Source organism: Aplidium turbinatum, chromosome 4 (assembly GCF_918807975.1).
Source record: "Aplidium turbinatum chromosome 4, kaAplTurb1.1, whole genome shotgun sequence".
NCBI classification, from domain to species: domain Eukaryota; kingdom Metazoa; phylum Chordata; class Ascidiacea; order Aplousobranchia; family Polyclinidae; genus Aplidium; species Aplidium turbinatum.
In genome coordinates, this window is record NC_137475.1 from 39,893,007 (window position 1) to 39,907,314 (window position 14,308).

A 14,308-nucleotide genomic window follows, 5' to 3' on the forward strand; every position below is an offset into this window, starting at 1 on the left:
GGTCGAGCTCTAACCATAAATCAAAGTTGAAATTGTTAGTTGGATTCATGATGTCTGCTTGAAACTCCACTCCCAATTGATAATGCACCAGTTGCCACTTAAAAAAAGATTAAATATATCTTTCCTCAAACTTGTGTCTTATTCATATAGGAATTTGAATGGAATAAAGCAAGATGAATGCCATTTTGGTATCCACACTAGTATGATTTTATGATATTAACTCCGTTTTATCAACTTGCTTTTTTCAGTAATTTCTTATAAAAAAATATTTTAGTGTTTGGGATCCCCAAGCATCTTTGTATATACAACAATGAGTAAATTGTAGTGAAATGTATCGTGGCAATGCACCGGGACAATTCAACGGGAATAGAATGCCTGCAGGCAAAGAGTATAATGTGGCTTATGGAATACCACATCCAAATCAGCCTCAAATGCGTGGCCAAGTTATGCAGGGACACAGTGTACAGCGATTTCAAAATCAAAATTATGGAACTCCAACTTCACAAGTACAATACCAAGCACAGCAACCAACTGGCTATCATACTGACCCATATAGTTATGGCAGCAGCAAAATGGTTGGAGATGTGCCAAGGTCTTTTTCAGGAGTAACTCAAACAACTATGTCCAGTGGGATTAGTTATGGTGCATCAGGCATGCAAGTCAGGCCAACTGGTGCTTATCCTGGTGGCAGTGGACCTGAAGTCTCTGTAGCTTCTGATAGTGGCTTAGGAATGCAGCAATTTCGACAAACAAAACCACAGGGGTGGCCAGCTAAACCCACCAGTGATATGAATATGATGCATTATGGTCAAGGTGATCCTACTGGTAAGTTCATACTCTGCAGTTTAAGTCATTTTTATACATTTGCAACCCTCTAAGCTCTGCATCCATGGCCACCAAGAAGTCATTAAATGGCCTTTAAAACTATTACGCCGGAGGCAAATGCCGGGGCAATCAAAGAACAAAGTGTGAACTTCGTCGGAAAAAAACGTGCCACTCAAAGTTTACAGTAACTCCTCAGCTTACGAACAAGTTGCGTTTCGAGCGGCCGTTCGGATCTTGAATTGTTCGTAAATTCAAACTGTACTGTTGTTTGGTGTAGCCTACAGAACTGCTTAGGCCTATGTCTACTAGACATTCGTCCATCACATACGCAACATACACCTAAGTTCTTTCTAATATTAAACGCATAGAAATAAAGTAAAACACAGCAAACATTGTCTCAAATCATTGCATTGTATTTACATAAATATACTGTGTAGTGTGCAAAGTAACCTACGTATACTGTTTTATGGATTTAAGCTGTCCATCGACGTTGGAATAGAAGGGGGGAACGTCTGACAAAAAAGGCAGCTTATTCAAAACACATTAGTTGTTGAGTTTGAATGCAGTTATTCTACGTTTTCTTGAAGACTTTCTACAGATTCGACGTTCTCTTGTGGGTCATCACGCTTCCTGAAGAATTGGTTCAAGGAAGATTGCACTGTCTTTCGTTTCTTTTCATCGTAGATGATGCGATAACACTGGAAGGCTTCGCGGACACTGGCTGCTACCCTTGAGAATCGCTCTACATTCGGATCCTGATTCTCAAAAACACTGAGAGCTTTCTCAATCAAACTTAACCCATCGGCCATCAACTTTGTTTCAAACTTCTTTGTAGGAACAATCTCTTCATCATCTTCTTGTCTTTGCATGGCTTCCAATTCCATTAGTTCCTCATTTGTCAGTTCCTGTGTGTGTGACTCAAAAAGCTCTTGAAAGTCATTTTCCTTTAGGTCAATATCGAGCTTTTTAAATATTTCAATGAGATTTTCAAGAATCTCCTTCTCTTGCTGAAATCCTTGAAAGGTGTTTGCAAACTGTGGGCACAAAGCCTTCCAGACACCATTCATTGTGGTTTGGGACACTTCACGCCATGCAGCATCAATGTGCTCTATACACGTTCGAATGTTAAATGTTTTCCAAAAGTCGGTTAAGGTCATATTAGGATCACCCTCTACTGCGTTCAATGCTTGTTTGTATGCACGACATGTGTGATACTTCTTGAAATTAGCAATAACACCTTGATTCACTGGCTGAAGGAGTGAAGTTGTATTTGGAGGTAGATATACAACTTTTACATCGGGATCAAAGTCTTCCAAGTGTGGCGGGTGGCCAGGTGCGTTATCTGAATGGAGAGCAGTCCTTAACGTGCGTTGCTCAAGCGCACGCCCCGAGAGTCCAACCAGCGCCCCTTGATCTTGAATTAAGCTTCTTCGTTCCAGAAGTCACTCGCTAACCAACTGAGCTATCGGGGGGGGACATTGGCATTGCGGCAGTGCACTCCACTGGCCGGAATACTGACCTATTGAGCGATTGTCGTCGCAACAATGACCAATTGACCATTGTTGGATCACGGATACGAAAATCTACAACGTATTTTTTATATCCATGTTGCCATTTTGACGATACGGAAATTATTATACGTAAAGAGAAAATAAGGACTGTTTCCAACAAAAACAAACCCGCCAGAGATGCACTTACAAAAATTTTTTGTGAGAAAATATAAATGTTCGTATCTCCGAATGTTCGTAAGTCGAGAAGTTAAACACATGTGGATTACAGAAACCCAGTCAGCAAATCAGACTGTAGACCTTAAATCAATGTGAAAAATGACTGATCTGCTGTCTGGGTCTCCACTTCGTTAATATTTGAAACTTTCTTTTCTCCACTCGCGTTTGTTCATGCTCTACATCTACTTGGGAAGTAGTGCATTTGAATACAACTGCAAATATGTTTCACAGCCTTGTTTGTGTTATTCTTACCTGAGCAAATGCAAAAACACAATATCAATTATATAACAGATTTTTAGAACCACAAATTTTTAATGGACTTTTTATTTTGACTGCGGGTACGAGAATTTGGCCACCTGGATTAGTAGGCCATGTTTTGTTGCTGGAAAAATAAAGGAGCTTAGAGGCCTCCCTGCATTTGTTTTATTGTTTTTGCTGAATGGTAAATGTAGTCATGCATGCTGCACACTGCATAGTCACACTTATGCTGTTGATTATAAAAAAAAGTAAGGCATGATTCGACTTGCATTAGATTTGTGCTTTAAAATCTGAAGCGCGGCATAATCCAACGTTCTTGGTCAACTTTGCATAATTGTACTTTTTGAATTCATTGGCTATGAGGCTTACAAGAAAGCAGATTTTTTACCCAACCAAACAATATTCTTGAAATTAATATTCAGTACAGTGTTTTTTCACCTTTTTAGAGCCACGGAACACTTTATGCATTTAACCAACCTTGCATAACACCAAGTGGAGTGTTGACTAATAAAATTTTTCTGTTCTTGTGAACCAACCCAGCAAACTGTCCACTTGAAGCGGTTTACTATCTCGTATCATTAACATAGGCCTTGTTACTCAACACAACAAATAGTTTACCAGCCTTATTTTTTAATCATAAATCGATTTATGATAAATCGATCATTTCATAAGATATACTTTGTGGATATGGTTCATTTTATGTGTTTTTTAGCTTCAAGAGTATACAATGGATCTCAATATATGAGTGGTGTGACTGCAATGCAACCAGGAACTGCGCAAGCACAACCTGATCCCAACAATCCTCATTTGAGACATCCTATGCAGGTAATTCTTTACTCAGCTGTTATAAATGTGTTTGAATTTTAATTTATTCATATCAGTGTTTCTAAAAGCTGTTATGCCCCCCTGATATTGGGTCTACAACATTTAAAGCAGACATGTAGACGCATGCCTGATGATGAGTGTAGGCAAGTAATGTACCCTCACTATGGTATGATTTAATGGAGAATCCATAACATTGGCTGTTGACATAAGCGCTGTTGTTAGCCCTAAAATATGCCATACTATGGCAAACACCCAATAAAGTACACTAATTACAATAGCACCCAAGTCAATCAGCACCACAGTAAGGGCACCTACCTGGCATGCACCTGCATGTCTGCATCTTCACGTTAAACTCAGCTGATATTGCATTTGGTCAGATTAGATTAATTAATGCTTACCACACCAGTCAACGCATAATCGCACATGTGTGATATCTTTGCCACAATTGTACTGTAGTCTGTCCAGATAGACACGTATACTTGGCTGGCGTATACAAACTATACATCTTCTTGTAAACTCATTGTAAGCAATAATATTGAAAGGTGTTGTTAGATGTTTAAGTTGGTCGTTGAAAAAGTTTGCATTCAAAGGTTTGAAATTATGTTGCATGTCAGTCATGTTCTTTTAAAATTTTGAAAAAAGTTCATCTACACCTTGTTGCTCCTAAAACCTCATAGTCTTGAGCTGGGTATAATATATTTTGAAACTAAATTGGAGAAGTTTACAGTACCAAGACTTAACTCCTTGAGTCTCGGTTTTTAGAGCCCAAGCTACAGTGAAAACAAAAGTGGCCCATCATTGGGTAGCTCTGCACAACCCTACCAAGGCCAGATGTCATCTATGCCATCACAGTTTCAGCAAAGACCAGGTGTGTACTTATCCGTTTGACAGATAGGCTTTCCTTTTATATACATTGACAGAAAAGGCCTTACCAAAAAAGGTTTTGCGCTTTCTAATGTAAACAATATTGTGAAACATTGGTCAGTGTCAACTGAAAAAAAAAGAACATGAATTGAAGAAGTATAATTGTCAGCTTTTGCTGTAAATAGTTTGGTCTGTTTACTACAGCTAGCATTTTATATGCAACTGTTGTATCTTAACCAATTACCATGCAGGCATGCAACCACCATCTTCTTCTATCCATAAAATACTAGCCATGATAAAATAAAATAAAAAAAGAGGGGGTTTGCGACACTTTTTAACCTTGAATGGGCGTAAAGTCCACAAGGGATCCACGTAAAGCAGATACTTAAAGCATCTAAATATTTACTTTAAAGGGTAGATGTTAATATCTTAAAATTATTTCAAATATTTTTTTCACTATGATAAAATAACGTTGCCAATTTCGACACGGGGGTTGCTTGAGTCCTGTTTAGAGATGTGAGTCATTTTTTGCGCTCATTTAAAAAAAACGACTCAAAAAAGCGACCTCTAAACAGTACTCATGCAACCCCCGTGTCGAAATTGGCAAAGTTATATTTAAAAAAAAAAATTAAAGAAAAGTAGAAAACAATCATTTTTTGCACTAACAATCTGTCTAGATTTTAAATGTTGAAACAAAATTTGTACTTTTGCTTCTCTGAAATATCTGTTGTAAAATAATCAAGACATCAATATGTTGCCAAAATAAAACTTCATCACTAAACTCTTTATTAAAATCTTTTTTTACTTCACCAATGATCCGAAAGGATGCGTAGTTGTGTGTGATAAAATTATAAATAAAGTACCAAACTAAATTGGCAAATTCAAGTCCATTAAGTTTAAATTGAAAGAACTTGAATTTTCTAATTTAGTTTGGTATTCTCTACTTTTTTTCGATAAATTAACGTGTATCAGTCGACTCGGAATGGCCCGTTTCGGCGAGTCCGATTCGGAGAGTTCCCTATTCGGAAATTTTTTGAATTTTTTTTTGAAAATTTTCAGGTACCGTAGCCTAATTATCATTTTCTGTTCATATCTTAAATTTTTCTGAAGGTGTTGCGACCGTGCCAAATTTCTTTCAACTCAATAACCTACTTCGGTCACAAGCACGTTTTAACGTTCGCGTTTTGTCGCTTCTACCTTTTTCTCAACATTTGCTATGTTGACGTGTATTGTTTTTGATATGATGGTCACAAATAAATGGCAGAACTCATCATCATGGCCTTCCACTTCATTCCTTCCTTTACTGCATTTCCCACAAACAAAACACTTCGCCAATCTTGTTGCGGCTCTCTTGACATTAGCACATCTTGCATGTACCCACTTTCCACATTCCTTGCATTGCATTGAATTTCTCATCACTCTCTTGCCACATATTCCACAGGGATCTACTATGCTCTCAACAACTGTTCCTTCTGCTCCACTCACCATCACTTTTGTTTTTTCAAGATGCACCTTCATACCCTTGGTTTCAAATGCTTCTTTCCATTTCTCAAACTTTCTCTCCAGTCCCTCCATACTATTACTTGTCAAGACCAGGTCGTCTGCATACAAAATTTCACTCAATAAGCCCTCCCTCACTCCTTCAGTTACTCCTTCAACAATTAAATGAAAATTCGTCATATCAGTTCTGTTGAATTGTTTTTATTTGTGACCATCATATCAAAAACAATACACGTCAACATAGCAAAGGTAGAAGCGACAAAACACGAACGTTAAAACGTGCTTGAATTCGTTAGTTCAGTTGAGTTGTTTTTATTTGTGACCATCATATCAAAAACAATACACGTCAACATAGCAAATGTTGAGAAAAAGGTAGAAGCGACAAAACGCGAACGTTAAAACGTGCTTGTGACCGAAGTAAGTTATTGAGTTGAAAGAAATTTGGCACGGTCGCAACACCTTCAGAAAAATTTAAGATATGAATGGAAAATTAAAAAAAAGATGTTACAAACAAAAATCATGTTTATGTCTATAAGTTAGTACTTTTGAATAGTTAAAATGATTAGTTTGGATCAACAAATGTGTGGCCTACAGCTTGGATTGAAAGGAAATTATCGGGTACCCGTAGCCTAGTTATCCCGACCCGCAAAAATTTGTTCCAAGAACCCAGTTAGTCTAACAGTTCATTTTTACATTGTAGTAACAAATAACCAAATGTGTGGCCTATCGTTTTAACGTCGCTAAACGGTGAAATACCGTAGCCTAGTTATCCCGACCAGCAGAAATTGCCGTTTCTACATCGTTTTAACGTCGCTAAACGTTGAAATCGTGTAGAAAAGAGAACTTTTGCTGACTAGGATACGCATACTAGGATATTCCGCAATATCGTTTCTTTTATAGTTGAAATTATCGATTATATATTATCGAAGCTTTAGATGAGTGGGGTTTAGACCTAACCACTGAGATCTTAAATCATATTTATGACACCGGAAAGATCCTTAGTGATATGGTACGTTGTATATTCATAACTTTACCAAAGAAAACCGGAGCAACAGAATGCTCACTCCACAGAACAATTAGCCTTGTGAATCACTTAACAAACATCTTACTCCAAATCATGATGATGAGATTGAGACCAAAACAGTGGCGGATTTAGAGCAAATTTTTAGGGGGCGCCAAAGAAGTATGGAACAACCTCGCCGTTAATGGCTTGGGAAAATTTGAGGAAAATTGAGTTTTTATCAATAAAATTGCCTATCTAAGTCAGGTAGGCTACCATTTGTTGATCCAAACTACCGGTAAGCAGTTTAACTATTCAAAAATACTAACTTATACTATAGACATAAACATAATTTTTTTTTATATCATCTTTTTTTATTTTTCCTTCATATCTTAAATTTTTCTGAAGGTGTTGCGGCCGTGCCAAATTTCTTTCAACTCAATCACTTACTTCGGTCACAAGCACGTTTTAACGTTCGCGTTTTGTCGCTTCTACCTTTTTCTCAACCTTTGCTATGTTGACGTGTATTGTTTTTGATATGATGGTCACAAATAAAAACAATTCAACTGAACTGACATGACAAATTTTCATTTAATTGTTCAAACATTTTATTTCTATTTTTTCTGCACGATTTCAACGTTTAGCGACGTTAAAACGATGTAAAAACGGCAATGATAATAAGGCTACGGCACCCGATAATTTTCAAAAAAAATTTCAAAAAATCTCCGAATAGGGAACTCTCCGAATCGGACTCGCCGAAACGGGCCATTCCGTGCTGAGTATGCGACCACACTTCTGACTTACATATCCGTCAACACTGCATTAAACTAATTTAGAATAATTTATTCTGCAGCTATAATTCAACACTTTCTTTTGCAGTTTTTTGTTATGATAAGTGAAAACAGTTGTTACTTGAAAAAATGTATGAAACGAATGAAAATAGTATAAAACAACAAATAAAACGTAAAAAAAACGATTAAATAAAACAACCGTTTTTACCAGCAAAAACCGTTTTTAACCATCCTTAGTGCTGTTACAATTTTGACAATACCCAGATATATATAGATAGATACACTACTGGTATTAAGTTTCTTAGTTTTCTAATGCATTTGTTTTGCTTATTCCTAAATTTGTGGTGTAGCAGTAGATTTTATTTAGTTTCTTGAAACATGCCAATTTATACTCTTGCCAAGTAGTCTGAAAGCATGACATGCAATCAAATGTATCCTATTTTTATTTTAATGTTTACTGTTTAGGCTAGGCAACTCCTTATTTCATGTATTGGTATTTGGTTACTAGCAAATGATTTTAGGTTGGTTTATGGCGTTGAAAATTCTAACAATGCCAATCTACTTTCTCTTTTTAGGTATAAGTAGCACAACTCCTTCATCAATGTATATGCAACAACAATACGTGAGCCAAACTCGTAACAGTTTTGCAGGCCAACAGGCTCAGCTGTCATCAGAACTTCAACAAGGTAGTAGAAGTTGAAACATTTGTGGTTTTAATTCGTTTGTGAGATTGTTCACTGGTTTGGAATTCTAATTTTTCAATAGGGTCAAAGATGCCTGGTCAGTTTGATGAGTCCCAGATGTTGGTCCAGCAACAGCAGCAGCAACAACAACAGAATACTCTTCACCAGCAAGCTACAATGAAACAAGGTCAAATCTACCGACCTAAAGCGCCTTCATCGGCTGGCTCCATATCTCAGACAGGGCACCCACAACAACAGGTATGAGCAAAGAACATGCTCTGTCATAATTTACATTATTAGTGTAACAAAACAGCAGAAACGGACCGCTAAAAGAGTATTTTCTCAAATATTAATTGCTCTTACGCAATGTGTGTGTTTTTTTTTTGAAAAAAAAAAGAGTGAACATGTGTTTTTCTAAAAAAACGTTACATAAGTTGCTACATTACTGGAACTCTTTTACTATATGTACTAAAGATCATATTGATGAGCGCTACCGTAATTACCAACTGAATGTATAAGATCTTACCGTTGCGTTAATATATATAGCTTAAAGAGAAGATGCGTGTCATACTGTACCGTATTATAAATTGTTTAGCAGTTAATGTGGATTTGCTCATTCATTGTGGACTTCGTTTTTCTTGCAAGTTTAAAGTTCAACTTACGTTTAAAGCCTTTTGATTGAAAGAAATGCTTTTTTACAAAATTATGTTCGTTAATGTGAAGTACAGCATTCTAATGGTGTTTTGGAGCATGTAATATGTACATTCTTGTAAAACTTTCAGTTTTTACATTGCATTGCCTTGGCTGTAATTCGATAAATTTAGAATTTTAATATTTTTAAAACCTTGATGTTGGATCACACTTAGTTTTAAGCGTATTTTTTAAATTTCAATAAGCACACGGTGCCTACAATAAGAGCTTGCTTTGAAGTTGAATGCAACCTTTTGAACAATTGATTGCATTCTTGGTAAAATGAAAGCATCTGCTTATATGAAAGCTAAGATTTGGAGATATTCAATTCAAAAAATCAGTGGAACTATCAGACTTTAAAGTAATTTTAAGACATTCTCTGTGTAGCCTACTTGTAAAGGAGTGGAAATACCACAAAGTCTTTCCAAGCTAAGCTGAGAAAAGTTAATTTTTTTGCAGTTGATGGGTGTTCCCAGTAATCCACTTCGACAGGCCTTATCTCCTCGTCACAATAGTCCCCTCTCCCCGCCAATGAGAGGAACAATGGGGTCTAGGCCAACTGTACCACCAGCATCACCACAAATGCAAGTTGCGCGAACCACCCCCCAGTACCCCGCTCCACAAGCTTCTCCTTTGCATCAAGCTAACCCAATGTCTCCTTCATCACGATTGCCGTCCTATTCTCCAAGGCAGCAAATGAGTTCTGGGTATATGATGCAAGGGCAAATGCCGTCCGGTTATAGACCGAATGTTACCCCTTCCAGAGTTCCTGCACCAAGAAATGAACAGAGTAATCGGGGATTTATGAGCCCTTCTCATATGATGAGTCCTCCACCCGTATCTCCTTTGCAAAATATTTCGCAATCTCAAAGTAACAGAATGCCAACTCCATTCAATGGTGACTCATCTATGCAGCAGTATTACAATCAAACCGGTCGTTATCCTCCATCGTGGCAAGGCTCAAAGCCACAAACAGCAGCAACCGGTCGAGTTGTTCCTTCAAGTCCTGCCACTGTGACGCGGCAGCCATTGATGCAACAAATGCAACGACCAATGTTTGGGACACCACAACAACAATCGCAGCAACAGCAACAACAATTACAACAGTCTTTTAATAATTCGCAGTATAATCAAATTCCTAATGCCAGTTCATCAAATGAAAATAATCTCCAGCAAACATTGAGCACACCCACTGCTACTCCAAGCCGCCGTAGCAGTATCTTGCCCTCTACTGCTTCAACTAGCGTAGCTTTAACTGCTCCGAGTGATTTTGATGCTGACTTTAACTTAGACAGTATTTTGAGTGACGCAATGGACACCACAGGAAGTTTTATGCAACAGTTACAAGAGGTTGTCCCTTCTTCTGCGAGTTTGGTTGACCCCATAAAACTTTCCCCAGTACCCCAGTCATCTTCAAATGAAGTTTTAGCTGTATCTGGCATTAAAACAGTTGCAGCCAAACCACCCCAGCTTGTGATGTCTCAAACCAAGCCAGCTTTAATGCAAGTAAGCAACAATGCGGTGGCTATTAACACATCAACCCCTATTAAGAATACGTACAATTCAGTATTAGAAAGCAACCACAATTCAAGTGGGGACAGTAAGTTGGACAGTGGTGAAATCACTTTAGAAACAACTGAACAAGATTTACTTAAAACTACTTCTGACATCACAATACCGTTAACTGAGACCGAAGGAACTAATCTTCCAGTACAACCCAATAACTTTGCAAATGAACTAAACGATACCGAAAAAAGCATGCTGCGTCCTACTGTGTCCCAGTCTCCTTTAGTGCCAAATTCCACTACATCAACAGGACCCACCAATGAAAATGCTCCAGTGAAATCAACGCCATCAGAGGCTTCTAACAGCGAAAAATTTGACCTTGTTTCTTCTTTGTCCACTGATATGATTGACAATGCTGGTACAAATGACCCCTCAACCATCAGTCAAGGAATGGGAAGTCAACAAACTGCTCTTTCACAGCAAACCTTACCAAGCGGTCATTCCACATTATTTTCTCAGGGAATTTTACCAAATTCAACACTGGCAAGTTACCCTAGCTCAATGCCGGCCGATGGACTTGGTGATCGTCCATCGGTTGCGACTGGCAGACGCATAAGCATGGGACCTCCAGTACAAGTTAGCACAAGACCAGATGGTCAACCCTCTAACATTCGACCAATGGGTCAGCATTTACCCCAGGGTGACCAACCTAGGCCACTACCCATTGGCTCAGCTGGTCAACGAAATATGTCACCATCTGGACAACCTAGTATCATTCTTGGAAGCCAGCAAAATTCAATGTTAGGCGGGCAGCAACCAGTGGGGGCTATTGTCCCAACCGGTTTAAGCTCTGGTGGCCAACCCACTGCAGCTCAAGATGCACAACAAAGTGGTCCACCAAGCATTGGACGAAGTAGCACGCCATCAAGTGGTGCACCTAACATTGTTCTTGGAGGTACGTCCAGTGTAGGGTCTATCGGTCAGCCAGGAAACGTATCAAGTGGTCAGCCTGGGTCGATGCAAGGAGGAGTTTCATCTTCTACTCCATCCACTCATCTGGGTCATCATGGGCAACCACATGGAATGCTCAGACCAAGAGTGACTAGTGAAGGAACGTATGGTCCCATGCATCAAACTAGAATGGTAAGCGCAGTGATGATAACCGCATTATTTACGTGTGCAAATTTTACCGCATTTTTTAATGGTTTAAAAATCAAATGGTGACAAATCATAGCAAAGCAACAGACAATAGTTGGCGCAAATCGATTGAGAGAATGTTTAATTAAGACGAACAAAGCCTGGTTTCAAATTTAATTTTCTCAATCGTTTACGGTAATCTCGCATACTTATAATGTCCTTTCATCTGCACTAATAATAATTTTCTAGTTGATTGGATGGTCTAATGGCTAGCATGGAAGCTACACCGTCATGGTTAGCGAATCGCAATTGCTTGCTGTGCTAGTGAGTGCTCAGCCTCGTGCTGATAGCCAGGAAGAACGTTCCCTTCACAATAATTTTCTGTTTTTATTTGCATTTAAAGTGTTATTGTCTTACCTATAGCTATTTCAGCCACTAAATGCCTAAGTAGATGGGTTTGTCCTTCAAGTGGGCTACTATAGCACAGTGCTTTATGTATGCTACTCAGTACTGTTGCAGTTGAAATAGTATTGCTTGATTTTGATATATTTATTTGTGATGTTATGCTATCATACAGCAGTAAATATATACACCCTTGACAATGAACTTTTTACTTTTCAAATGCGGTGTTTACCTGAGCCTTAACTTCCATTTATTTGCTTCTTAATGTCTTTCATTTATTAGGGAATGCCCCCGAGAATCCCTCAAGCTAGTGGATCTCAAGTCCCAAGAATGCATGCACATGATGGGAGTGCAGTGCGACAACTGGGGCCGCATCCCTATCCGCCCCACATGCACCCCAGGTTTCAGCAGCATCCCCACCCTTCGTATGGTTATGGGCCACGCCCACAAAGTACTGCTGGACCTTACCCAGCAGCATCTGCTACCCCTCAGCATGCTCGGCCTCCATATGGACAAGGAGGTCCACGTGTGCCCAGAGGACCCCATCCTGGGTACATGGGTGGGAGACCTCCATTCCAGCCTTTGCACCCATCCCAGCAACAGCATCTACAACAACAATTGCAGGTTTGTCTTTTCTTAGATCAAGTTAATGTCGTATTTTTTTTACTTAGCAACGCTTGATGCTTGCTGACACAGTATGATCTTCTGTTATACATTTGTTGAGCAAAATTCTTGACTTTGTGTGTGTTTGTCAAACGTTTTTAAATATTTTTTAATTTTGACTGACAAAACAACAGCAGTGAACTTTGATTATCTTTGTGAAACCTTTTTGGTCAATGACGTACACAAAGCAAAGAGATTGTGTTGCAAAGCTATCACGATAATGATTTGTGCCCAATTACTAGGGATTGAGGCATGAAGCACAACAACTCCAAGGACAACTGCAGTGTGCACAGCAAGAAGAAGCTGAGACAAAACCAGACCCAAGCACACCCATGGAACAGCATCCAAGATCGGAGCAAATTAGAGGAAGATTGATGGATATTGATAGGAGCATAAAACAAGTAAGAAATTAATGAAGTGATTTTAAATTCCTCTATTTCCAAACTGTTCTGGTTGGTTGAACAATGCGTGTGTAGTATTGACTCCCAAAGCCGAGTAGCTGTTAAGCTGTGTGCAACCATTTTTATTTTCTCAACGCCAACAATTTGCATTTCTGGCAAAGCGTTGCGTGTAAAACTGTTGTGTTCATTCTGCTAAGTTTTCAACATCTTGACATAGTGTCGTGCGTGAAATTAGCAATAAACCCGGTTCCATGCTGTCGTAGACAAAAGCTTCCTGCCATGGGATTATATTTCCTTTGCATTCACAATTTGCCCGACCGCCTCAGAATAATTCAACAGTTACGTCACGCTCTGCTCTTTCTAAGACATTGTAAAACGAAACAAACATTCTAGATCTGTGTTGTGACTGGTTGCTTCAGTGTGTTTTGTTGAGACTTTTTTACTTCGTTTTGTCTGACAGTCATGTGCCCGACGGTATTTTTTATGTTAATTCAACGTCTACAGATGCTGAATCAATGCAAAAAAGAACTGATTTTTGACTGGGTTATCACTGCAATTACATTTGTCTAGTAGAACCTCTGATGTAATGGGTTTCTACGTACGGAAGTTGTACCTGATTTTTGTTCTAACGTTTACGAATCTATTTCTATTGGTCAAGAAAACATTAGCTCTTTGAAATGTTATTCTAATGATTAGTGGCAATGCTTTCAATGGGGTTTTTCTCTTCAGATAATGATGCAGCTACACGGCGGCCAGCCCCACCATGGACCACCTCCCCAAGCGATGCAGGTTTGTGTAGTTATTGTTAGTGAAGATGATGCAAACATATACGGTAGTCGACCTTGCTCTGCAGTGCTTCACGTGTGGAACACCAGGGATATCCAACAATATTTAGTTCGGTATATTTCTGGTTTATATGCGAGCAAAGTTAACTTTCTACCAGAGCTTTACAATGCTATGATGCTATAAACTATTTAATTTTCAATCATTTTTTTATGATTGCATGCTATGATCGATGATGTTTCTGTACAATGTT

General features: G+C 38.6%; 2 protein-coding genes across 5 annotated transcripts in view; both read left to right on the forward strand.

Annotated features, from left to right (window-relative positions):
* The first annotated feature begins 329 nt into the window (after positions 1-329).
* LOC145769159 (uncharacterized) lies at positions 330-11,285 on the forward strand. The gene is made up of 7 exons (XM_082580750.1): positions 330-825; positions 3,523-3,635; positions 4,398-4,503; positions 8,366-8,476; positions 8,556-8,731; positions 9,623-11,165; positions 11,227-11,285. The coding sequence occupies exons 1-7, from the start codon at positions 330-332 to the stop codon at positions 11,283-11,285; spliced, it is 2,604 nt and encodes an 867-aa protein (XP_082436876.1).
* The window catches only part of LOC145769419 (uncharacterized), a 39,656-nt gene continuing 36,593 nt past the window's right edge, over positions 11,246-14,308 (forward strand). For 3 of the 4 annotated variants that reach the window (XM_082581058.1, XM_082581059.1, XM_082581061.1), the window contains exons 1-4: positions 11,247-11,812; positions 12,491-12,832; positions 13,114-13,272; positions 14,002-14,061. In XM_082581058.1, the coding sequence (XP_082437184.1) occupies positions 11,288-11,812; positions 12,491-12,832; positions 13,114-13,272; positions 14,002-14,061 (1,086 nt within the window). In that variant the 5' untranslated portion in view covers positions 11,247-11,287. Of the gene's footprint in view, positions 11,813-12,490; positions 12,833-13,113; positions 13,273-14,001; positions 14,062-14,308 lie in introns of all 4 variants that reach the window. The other variant, XM_082581060.1, reaches the window with a different exon arrangement.

Coding starts and splice junctions, on each gene's coding strand:
- LOC145769159 (XM_082580750.1), top strand. CDS start 330: ATGTATCGTGGCAATGCACCGGGACAATTCAACGGGAATAGAATGCCT. Junction 826..3,522: donor TGGTCAAGGTGATCCTACTG/GTAAGTTCATAC, acceptor TGTGTTTTTTAG/CTTCAAGAGTATACAATGGA. Junction 3,636..4,397: donor ATTTGAGACATCCTATGCAG/GTAATTCTTTAC, acceptor CTCGGTTTTTAG/AGCCCAAGCTACAGTGAAAA.